The sequence below is a fragment of the Brassica rapa genome, chromosome A09 (genome assembly GCF_000309985.2).
Source record: "Brassica rapa cultivar Chiifu-401-42 chromosome A09, CAAS_Brap_v3.01, whole genome shotgun sequence".
NCBI classification, from domain to species: Eukaryota; Viridiplantae; Streptophyta; class Magnoliopsida; order Brassicales; family Brassicaceae; genus Brassica; species Brassica rapa.
In genome coordinates, this window is record NC_024803.2 from 21,298,364 (window position 1) to 21,309,157 (window position 10,794).

Genomic DNA, 10,794 nt, shown 5'->3' on the forward strand with positions numbered 1-10,794 from the left:
CGCGAGTAAGATTTTGGGCATTTAGGCGGCCTTTGAAGCCCATTTAGGCCTTTGTAGACCTAATGATTACACTTCGGAGAGTGTGCCTTCGTTTTTGCTATAAATCGGCGTCTCTCCTTTGCTTTCGTCATTCTTCTCTGCAGACTCAGGTATTCCACTTTCTCTCCCTTCTCTCTACTTTTATTTTCTCTCTCTAGATAAGCCTTCTGTAGCGTAGGGTTTTCCGCTTAGGATCTAGCTGGTTTAGTCGTCCCCCCGAGTAGAAAGGATATGGCTTCAGGGAATCGGTTATCGCGTGAGGAAAAAGGAAAAGATATAGCTACTTCGCCGAGCCCTGCTAGGGATGCGGACGGGGGTCCGTTGGACGATTTTGACATAATCCATCGTGACGCTCTGCGGGATACGGAGAACATGAGCCTTTCCCAGCGTCTTTTGGTCGCTGACGCCCATAGGCAGTTTCGCGAAGAAATCGAAGAAAACGCTGAGGACGAGGATAGAGAGGCGAGTGGTTCTGAAGCGCCTAGCCTAGTCGTAAGACCCAGGAGACGGGCTCATCGGAGGGCTCGTTTCGACCAGTCAGACCGTCTTCCCGCACCGAGAAGTGTTCCGTTCGACGAAGTAGACTGCCGCCCTGTGATATACCACCCCGGTGGGATTTTCGAAGAACTACCTTTGCTGCCTCCCGAAGCGTTACGCGACCCGCGAGTTCAATCGTGGGGAAACGTTTTCAGTTCCTGTTCTTCCAACGAGGCCGTGAAGAATTTGCTAAGGGAGAATGGTGGCGCTGGAGTCACCTTCCTTATTCCGTCAACCGAGCAGCGGCCGTGGTCGCCACCAGTTGGTTACCAATGCGTGTACGAATCTTACTTCAAGGATCAGACGAAGCTCTGGTTCCCAATCCCCAGATTGATCACGTCTTACGCGTTTCGTCGGGACATCGCCATTTCTCAGCTGCTGAACGGGTCGCTGCGCATAGCCGTCATGTTGATGGTTATGGCAGCGGAGATGGATGTTTCGATGAGCGTGAGGGTGTTCGAGGAGCTGACTTTCACGAAGGCGGAGCCAAACGGGATCTTTTCAATAAAGATGCGAGCGAGTTACAACGTTTTGACGGGTCATCCCAACAAGACGCAAGATTGGCAACGCGCATACTTCTACATTAAGTCCGACGAGCATGCCTTCGAGGAGCCGCTGGGGGACGATTATCGCGTTTTATGGAATCAGCAACTTGGTAGAGATTTGTCTGTTTACTCGTATTCCGGTTGATGGTTCTAATGCTCCCTTTTTCTTTTGCAGTTCGTCATCCCAATACGATTGCCTATCCCGAGAAATTCTTCGAAACTGCCCAACTGATCGCGACGCATAGTCATCTCAGGTGGCCGGATCTTAGTCGGGAGTGGATACGTCGGCAGCAACCTAGGATCGCTAGAGGTAAAGTTGCTGTTCACCTTAGGGAGATGCTCTTGAACCTTTTTCGTAGCTTTCGTGTCTGATTTCTTTTGCTTTTACAGTTGACTGGGAATCGAGACTTCCTTGTGTACTCGGTCCCCGCAAATCACGTCTATCCCTGTTTACTCGGAAACAACAAAAGCTCCTCAACAAAGCTAGAAAGATGGAGGGAGTTCCCGACTTGAGTGCCCTGTTGAAAGGGAAGCTTCAAATGCTCTCAACGAAGTCGTCTTCTGCCGGTGCCTCAGAGGTCAAGCCTGTTCCCGCAGATGGAGATGCGAACTCTGAGCCGCCAGCTCAAAGTTCCCCAAAAAAGAAGGCCAATAAGGCCAAGAAAAGGAGTGTCCCTTTGGAGGAGGCACCATCCTCTGCTGATGCCTCTGAAGTCGCGGCTAAGAAGAAGAAGAAGAAAAAGGAGAGCAAGAAAAGGTCTCGTGAGGAGGCTTCTGTTGAGGTTTTGGAGACCTCAACTGCCGCGGGGGATGATGATGCGGAAAGAAACGATCCAACCGATTCTACTCGGGGATCATCTGAGGAACGTCCCAAGAAGAGATCGAAGAAAACGACCGCGGAAGACGATGGGACTTCTGCTCCCGGGATCCCTTCTAGAAGTGGGGGACCGGCTACCGAAACCGGAGATGGCTCACGGGATGAATCTTCGTTGAGTAGGGGAGCCCCTTCTTCTTCTGCGAGGAAGACGGGTGTTGAAAGCGGAGGTTCGCTTCCGCAGAAGGCGGGAGGAGGAAGAGGATTTTCGGATCGCGTAGAGTTCCTTTACGACGAGGACTCCGTTGGTTCTGAATCCACTTCAATGTGATGAACTGACCCGTCAGATCCGTGGCGGGACCAAAGAGTTGCCGCCGATCGACGACTTGTACTTCAAAAAGGAGTACATTGACGCGGCTATGGCGAGCAAACGGGTAAACTCGCTTTCCCTTATTTCCCTTTTTCTTTCTTAAAAATTTCCTAAGTCTTTTATTGCTTTACGCAGAGCGATGGGAGTATGAACTATCTTGTTGAGAAGTACGATAGTACCCTCAAGCAGACGATGGTTCAGCTAGGCGCGTCGGAAAAACTTGCGCGGACCCGACTAGGCGTGATAGAGAGGTTACGCGCTGAGAACAAGAAGGCTAGCGACAAGGGGGCCAAGGAGAAGGAAGTCCTCCGGGTCAAATTTGCAGAGCTAGAAGACAAGTTAAAGTCTGATCGTTTTGCAAAAAAGGATGCTTTACGCGAGAAGGCTCGTCTGGAGCGGTTGGTTGCTTCTCTTGAGAAGGAGAAAACTGAGTTAGAGGGGGAGAGGGATGCCGTTGTTGGAACGTTGGTCAAGGAGAGGGAACGCTTGAGGAACTCTAGGATTCAGGAGGTTACTCGTGAAAGAATCAGAGTCCAGACCGCTATGGCAGACAAATCTACTCGCTCTTTTGGCCGAGTAAAGGGCTATCTGGACCATCTTAACGCGTTGGAGAGGGCCAAGAGTTTATACGGGCAAGCTTCGGGAACCAAGAAGTGTCTTGAGATGATAAGAGATAGCGGCACGGCGATCCCGCAGGAAATGATAGACATCTTCTCGGAGCAAGAGAAGTTGCACGAGGCTCAGGTCGCTAAACTTCGCCTCGATCTGTTCTCAGAAGCTGATTTCGCCCTCTCTCCACTCAACCTCCCTTCTCGGTTCGTAAGCGAGGAACTGATGGGGACTCTTGATCCGTACGGGTCGAATGTTGGTCTGATTGGCCATGAATCGGCTTCCCAACTGATTACTTCTCGTGAGGCCGCTGACGACCCTATTGACGAGCCAATGATTGATATTTCATCTGCTTTGTCAAAGCGCGTCACTGTCCCTAAAGGAACTGCGGTAGAGGAGCGTCCCGAAGAGAACGACCCCGAAGTAGGCGGCAGTGCGGCTCAAGAGGGAACAGGGGATGTAGCCGTTGAAGACCCGGTCTTAGTTTCCTCGTCTGAGGAACGAGAAGACGACGAGGGGGGCAATCAGGAAGAGGACAGGTCATCTCCGGCGCTTATCGAAGAAGCGGCTTTGAACCCGTCGGCCCCGGACCCTCCTGCGCAGATTGAAGTCCTCAACACTCACATTGCTGAAGGGACTATGGAGTCGCCTGACCTGGATGTATCGAACAAGGATGATCAAGACGCGGTTGCTTGATTTTGTTTTCCTTGTTGTATTTGTTTCTTTGGATGCTATCATTCGTGGTCTTTGGTGGGCCTTTGTTGTTGTATGACTTAGACATATATTTCTTTTTTGTTTTAGTCGGCGTTTTCTGGTGTTTCCTTATCTGTATTTGCAATTTGTCTAAGTAGTGTTTCAGTTATCCTTACTGTTTCGCGATATACTCGGCTAGAAACGTTTAGATTTCTGAACCTTAGCTTTTGCAAATAGATAAAGAAACAAAACCGCCAAAAAGGGTTCGTTCAGATCTTGTTATATTTCCGATTTGAGATCACGCCTAAGCGAGTATTCAAGTTTCGAAAGCAAGGGACTGAATCTAAGAGTGGAAGGTTCTTTCGTCCGTTTTCTTAGTGACGATCGAGTAAACGGGTAGCTAGTCCGTTAAGCGTTAGTCGAGGAAAGGCGAAGATTCACTCTATCTGGCCGGTCAATGCTCTTGGGCATAGGTGACTTGCGACCGTATGGTCCTTGAGCTAAGTGTCTGATCAGGACATAGCTATGGATAAAGGGGCGTGAGCGTCCGCGTGTCCTCTGCTGGAGGATTGGGAGCCGTTAGAGGCGAAAATCATTGTTTACTCGATTGAGATCTAAACAAGGTTTTAACTTTGGTTTTGTATAGCTGGGCCCGTTAAGGCTGCCTACGTACCTCGATTGAGGATCAAGCCATTCGTAGTTCGTGTTTTCCCAAGTAAAAGTGGCCGTTGTTAGCGCATTTACTCGGTTGAGTAGAAGTGACCTCGGAGGTGTATCTACTCGGGTTTTTTTTTTTTTTTTTAAAAAGAATACCCCTACGGGTAGAAGCGTCTTAAGTGCATTGAGTTCCATGATCGTGGGACTTCTTCGCCGCGCGACGTTTGTAGTCGGTACACGCCAGGCTTGATGACTTTGATGATTTTGTAAGGTCCCTCCCATCTTGCGCCGAGTTTACCGGCGTTGAGTTCCTTGGTGTTCTCAAACACTTTGCGCATGACGAGGTCACCGAGTTCCAGAGGTCGTGCGCGGACCTTTTTGTTATAGTAACTCTCTATCTGATGTTGGTAATTTTGGATGCGCAGCAGGGCTTGATCTCTTCGTTCTTCTATCTCATCGAGGGCATCAAGTAGCATCTCCTTATTCAGCTCGACGTATTGAGGTATTTTGGAACGTCGGAGGCTTGAAACGTTAACTTCAGCAGGAGCCATGGCTTCGACGCCGTAAGCGAGAGAGAAAGGTGTCGATTTAGTCGATCCTCGTGGAGTCGTGCGATGACTCCATAGGACTCCATCGAGCTCATCAGCCCAGTGACCCTTCTTCAGGTCCAGACGCTTTTTAATGCCATCGATGATAAGTTTGTTGGAGGATTCTGCCTGGCCATTACCTTGCGGGTAACGAGGAGTAGAGGGGCTTAGTCGAATGTTCCACTTGCCACAGAACTCCTTGAAGTTGCCTGACATGAACTGCGAACCGTTGTCGGTGACAATCTCATAGGGCAGACCGTGGCGGCAAATAATGTTTTTCCAGACGAAACCGCGGACTTCTTTGTCTGTGACTTGAGCGTATGCTTCGGCTTCGATCCATTTGGTGAAGTAGTCGGTGAGGACGAGGATGAAGCGTCTTTGGCGGGAACAAGGAAGTGGTCCTATGATGTCCATCGCCCATCGCATGAATGGGTATGGAGCAGTGGTTGTTCGCAACATCTCGGTTGGACAATGGATGCTGGGTGCGTGTCGTTGGCACTTGTCGCAGCGTCTTGCGTAAGACTCGCAATCAGCGTTCATTGTTGGCCAGAAGAACCCTAAGCTTCTTACTTTGATTGCTAACGCACGTCCGCCCGAATGATTTCCGCCAGCGCCTTCATGTGTCTCTGCCATAACCCTTGCTGTCTCGTCGCCATGGATGCATTTTAGGAGCACTTTACTCGCCGTCCATCTGTGTAGTTCATCGTCAAGAACGACGTAATGGGCGCTGCGGGTTTTTAGCCGGCGAGCTGCCCATTTTTCTGCTGGGAGTTCCCCCTTCGAGAGGTAGTCGATGAACTCGGTTCTCCAATCTGGGCCAAATCCGTCGTTGTCTGGAGCAATGGGCTCGGCGACCTGGGCAACGAGGGTTTGGTCGGTCAGTATATCGATGCTTGGTTTCTCGATACGATGTATCGGGATGGTTCGTTTAACTTGATCATGAAGCTTGCTGCCAAGGGCCGCGAGGGCATCGGCGCAGACGTTTTCGCCTCTGGGAACTTTGATGAGTTCGAAGAACTCAAACTCTGCTGCCAGGCTTTGCACTATTTTGAGATAGGCGTCCATTCGATCGTTGCGGGCATCGTAGTCGCCACTGAACTGACTGGCGACTAACTGGGAGTCGCAATAGGCGTTTAGTCGTTTAGCTTTTACGGCTTTTGCTAAGCGGAGTCCGGCGATCAGAGATTCGTATTCTGCTTCGTTGTTTGAAGCGGGAAAGCCAAAGCTAAAAGACTGTCTGATTAGCTCTCCGGTCGGGGACTGTAATTGGACTCCGGCACCTGCTCCTTTGTTGGTCGATGATCCATCGACGTGCAGCGTCCAGTTCAAACTTGGGAGTGTGAGATCTTGCTCCAATTCTGGGGCCAGTTCGACCAGGAAGTCCGCGAGAACCTGGGATTTCTCTGCTGTGCGGTTCTTGTAGATGATATCGAGTTCGCCGAGTTCGATGGCCCACTTTGTGAGTCTGCCAGATCTGTTGGTGTTTTGGAGTATCGTTCGGAGAGGCTGATCAGTCAACACCTCCACCGAATGCGACTGGAAATAGGGTCGAAGCTTTCTCGCTGCTTCGACGACTGCTAAAGCCATCTTCTCCAGAGTTGGGTATCGCGTCTCTGGCCCGGTCATGCGCCGGCTCGTATAGAAAATGGGCTTTTGCTCGCCGCGGTCTTCTTTTATCAGGACGCTGCTGACTGCAGCTTGTGATACTGCAACATAGAGAGATAGAACATCACCGACGTCCGGCTTAGCGAGTACAGGAGGTGTTGTCAGGTATTGCTTGAGTTGAGTAAATGCCTCCTCGCACTTCTCGTCCCAAATGAACTTCTTGTTTCCTCGCAGGAGATCGTAGAAGGGCAAGCACTTGTCGGTGGATCTGGAAATGAATCGGTTTAGAGCGGCTATCCTCCCCGTGAGTCGTTGTACTTCTCTACTATTTCTCGGACTCGGGAGGTTCAGGACCGCGGATATCTGTTCGGGTTCGCCTCAATTCCTCGCTGCGTGACAATGTAGCCGAGGAACTCGCCAGAGGAGACTCCGAACGTGCACTTTGCCGGGTTCAGCTTCATGCCGTACTTGTTGAGAGTTTCGAAACATTCTTGCAGGTGGCGGAGGTGATCCGTGGCGTGGAGCGACTTAACCAGCATGTCGTCGATGTATACTTCCATGGTGATACCCAACTTATCTGCGAACATCTTGTTTACGAGCCGTTGGTAGGTTGCTCCGGCGTTCTTCAAGCCGAACGGCATAACCTTATAGCAGTAGGTTCCCCTATCTGTGATGAAGGCTGTCTTCTCGCGATCATCCGGGTGCATCATTATCTGGTTGAATCCAGAGAAAGCGTCCATGAAGGTTAGCTTCTCGTTTCCAGCCGTAGACTCGACTAAACGGTCGATGTTGGGAAGAGGGTAGCTGTCCTTTGGGCAGGCTTTATTCAAGTCGGTGAAGTCGACGCAGACGCGCCACTTGCCATTTTTCTTTTTGACGACTACTGGATTCGCCAACCATTCGGGGTAGCGGACTTCGGCAATCGAACCTGCACCGAGTAACCGGTCGAGTTCTTCATTTACGGCCTTAGACCTATCGGGACCGAGTTTACGTCTCTTCTGGCGGATAGGTTTGAACGTTGGGTCGACGTTTAGTTCATGAGTCGTTATAGTCGGATCAATACCTTTCATGTCTGCCATAGACCAAGCGAACGTGGACACGTTCTTTCTGAGAAAATCCAGAACTGACTGCTGCATTTCCTCAGAAAGGTATGCGCCAACCCTCACGGTTCGACTCTGGTCGACGTCGTCAATAGGTAACTCGAGAACTTCGCTTTCCTGAGAGTAGACTTTTGAGGTTGGAGGAGATACTGAGTTAACGGATAGTGACGACCGTTGAAGTTTGAATGTGGCGACTAGGAGATCCCTGGCGGCCCTCTGATCCCCGCGGAACGTTTTAATCTTCCCGTCCGTGCCAGGGAACTTGACGCACTGGTGGTAAGTGGAAGGAATGGCTTGCATTGAGTGTAACCAAGGGTACCGAGTATAGCGTGATACGGAGCTTTTGTGCTTACGATGGCAAACTTGACAGTTCGAGTAACGCCGCATGCACGCACCGGGAGGCGGATCGTTCCCAAGATAGTTTCGGAAGACCCATTGAAGCCGGTTAACGTTATGGAGGACGCTTTTATGTCGTCGAGGTCGACTCCCATCTTCTGCAGAGTTCCTCGGAAGATGAGGTCGACAGAACTTCCGGTGTCGATAAGGATCTTGGTGACATCATACTCTCCAATTCCAAGGACGACGAGGAGTGGATCATTATGGGGCGCGTGAACACCTTCAGCGTCATCTGGTGAGAAGGTTATCGGAGGATGACTTGTCGGTTTAGTCGGCCATTTCTGGGACGTCGCAACTTGTCGACGATAATCTTTCACGGAACGGACTGAGTCTCCGCTAGGGGGGGAGCCTCCCATGATAACGTTCAAAGACTGTCCCGTTTGTACTCGCTTAGAGTCTAGTAAGGCGCGGAGATATTTGGATATGCTGGTATCGGGTGGTGAAGGTTGAGACTGACCTTTAACTTGCTCCAACTGTCGTCGTAAGTCAGTTGGTTTTGAACGGTTGAGCTTCACGCGAAGATCGCATGCGCCGGCATTGAGTTTATCTCGGAGGTCGCTAATTGGCCCTTCGTTGTTGTTAGTGTCGCTTGCCGAGATGCGCCGAGACTTCCGTGCATCCAGCATCGTCCGGAGATCTCTGTGCTTGGAAGCGCCTTCATTTTCTGATTCGAACTTCCATTTAAGGACGTCTCTCAGATCTCCGGGTACAGGTGCATCGTCGTTCTCTTCATCGGACAACAAGGATTGCTGAGAGAGTATGACCTCGATGCGTCTGCGATTAGCCGGGTGCTCTTCGTCGGCTGAGGAGTCTCCCTCGCCGTTATCCTTTGGGGTTTCTTCCTCGTCGTCTCGTCGCGGAGCGTCGTTTTGTCGACCTTTGCCGGTGGCTTTGCGCTGGGTTCTTCTTTCCTTATTCTTGCTCCAGCTCTTATCGTTCTTTGGTTTAGCTTTCAAGGGCTCGAACTTAAACTCGCCGCTCGCAAGGGATGAGAGATAATGTGCGTAGAGAGATTTGCATTCCGTTGTATCGTGTCCCTTGACGTCGTGATATTTGCAATGCTTGGTGAGATCGACAGTCCTGGAAGGCCCCGCTGTTGATCCGGCTCCCGCCGTAGGTTGGGTGGTGCAAACAGTGTCGACTTGTTTGTCGGGCGATTCGAGTTCTCTTGCCCACTTGTTCCACCCCTCTCCGCGAACCACGAGAGTAGAGATCGGTACGTTATTCTCGTTGACGACATACATGTATCCGTCTTTGCGACCGTTTTTGTCGTTTGGAGCGTGCTGGCGCGGCTCTTGTCGCGTATTTGCGTTCTTAGCCGCTGGAGCCTTGGGCGTGCTCATCTTGCTGAGAATTGCATTGGTGTCTTCTTCCATCCGGATGAAGTTATCAGAGCGTGCGATAGCGTCTTGGAGCGACTTAGTCAGGTTCTGGTACAGGTCTTCTCGGAACTTAGAGTGGACCCATAAGGTATTGCGCAAGGCGTCGATAGCGATCCCGTCTGGGATTTCAATCTTTGACACCACGGCTTTGAATTTTTCCATGTACTCGCGCAGGCTCTGGTCCTTCTTCTGATTGAGGTTCCATAGGCTGGATGCGGTGGCGCTGCGCTTTGTGAACATGATGTATGTCTTGAGAAAAGCTGCTGATAAGTCGCGGAAACATCCGATTGAGTTCTCCTCCAACTGGGAGAACCAAGTCAAGGCTTGCTCGTGAAGAGTCTCAACGAACAGCTGGCAGTAACCTGCGTCCCTTTCGTCGTCAGGGAGTCGAGCTCGCGCCATCGCGATGTTAAAAGCTGTCATATGTTCCACCGGGTCTCCACCGGACTTATACTTAGGTAGGCGCAGCTTTTCTATCTTTCCGAGTTGCACGCTAGTTAGCGCGCGAGTAAAAGGAGTACGCGAGGTTGCGGCGAGTACACTCTCGATTTGCGGAGCTGCGCTGGTTACTTGGTGGATCTTCTCGCCCATCTGTTGAAGGCTGAGTTTGAGCTCGGCGAGCTCGCGTATTGTCGTAAGATCTGAACCTGCTGGGAGAGCATCTGCGAGAAGGGCTTCGTTAGGCTCCGAGTCGTCAGAGATATGGTCGACTCCGGTTGCCGTAGGGTTTGTGTTGAAGAGGCGGCGGCGTATCTGCTGGGGACGGCTCGTCTGTCCATCAGGAGCTGTGAGCGCCGCGACCAACGCAGCGAGTTGGTCATTGGTTGTCTTTTGGACTTCGTCTTGGCGAGCGAGTCGAGCCATGACGGAGCTCATGAAATCTGAGGTGATGGGTGGCGCGGCCGCAGGCGTAGGTGTTGGTTCCTCGCCTGGAGCGCCGAAGGCGGCGTCGTCTTGAGCCATGTAGATCTAGAACGTTGCTTTAGTCAGCCCCACGGTGGGCGCCAATTGTTTGTACGAGATTCAACTGATTAGAAAGATGAACTTCAAGATGGGGTGACTAAAGGCGTTTTTATTAGAATCAGACAAGAGATTACAAGATTGTCGGGAAATAAGGAGACAAGATTAGAGGTCTAAACAACAAGATCAGAGTGATCGATAGGAAACCCTAAATCTAGCCGCTTAGTGTGTAGGTTGTCCAAAAGTCCTCTCTTCGTTGCCTCTTCCTTCCTTCTTATAGTCCCCTTGTCTGTGATGCCCTAATCGTACTGTCCTTTGGGCCCTGTCACCAAAGACCGAGTATGCGGACCTTGGTACTGTTCCCTCTAAGCCGAGTATAATTGATCAGCTTGGCCGATCAGCTTAAAGTACTATAGAGTCGAGCCGACGTCTTTAGCCGCTAAGCCGACTAAACTCAGCCGAGCTTGCCGGGCTAGGGCCTGTTATTTGATGGGCCTTGT

At 51.0% G+C, this 10,794-nt stretch overlaps 3 protein-coding genes across 7 annotated transcripts in view; 1 reads left to right on the forward strand and 2 right to left on the reverse strand.

The window, feature by feature from the left end:
- The window catches only part of LOC103838830 (33 kDa ribonucleoprotein, chloroplastic), a 31,912-nt gene that overhangs the window by 5,888 nt on the left and 15,230 nt on the right, over positions 1-10,794 (reverse strand). The gene's annotated exons all lie outside the window — the stretch shown is intronic.
- Positions 271-3,610, forward strand: LOC103838858 (meiosis-specific protein ASY2). Its single transcript, XM_009115310.2, has 5 exons — positions 271-1,231; positions 1,297-1,431; positions 1,512-2,239; positions 2,283-2,369; positions 2,441-3,610. The coding sequence occupies exons 1-5, from the start codon at positions 271-273 to the stop codon at positions 3,608-3,610; spliced, it is 3,081 nt and encodes a 1,026-aa protein (XP_009113558.2).
- LOC117128266 lies at positions 3,710-10,297 on the reverse strand. Its single transcript, XM_033280359.1, has 3 exons — positions 7,910-10,297; positions 6,863-7,826; positions 3,710-6,737 (listed from the first exon to the last, which is right to left on the reverse strand). The coding sequence occupies exons 1-3, from the start codon at positions 10,295-10,297 to the stop codon at positions 4,423-4,425; spliced, it is 5,667 nt and encodes a 1,888-aa protein (XP_033136250.1). The 3' UTR covers positions 3,710-4,422.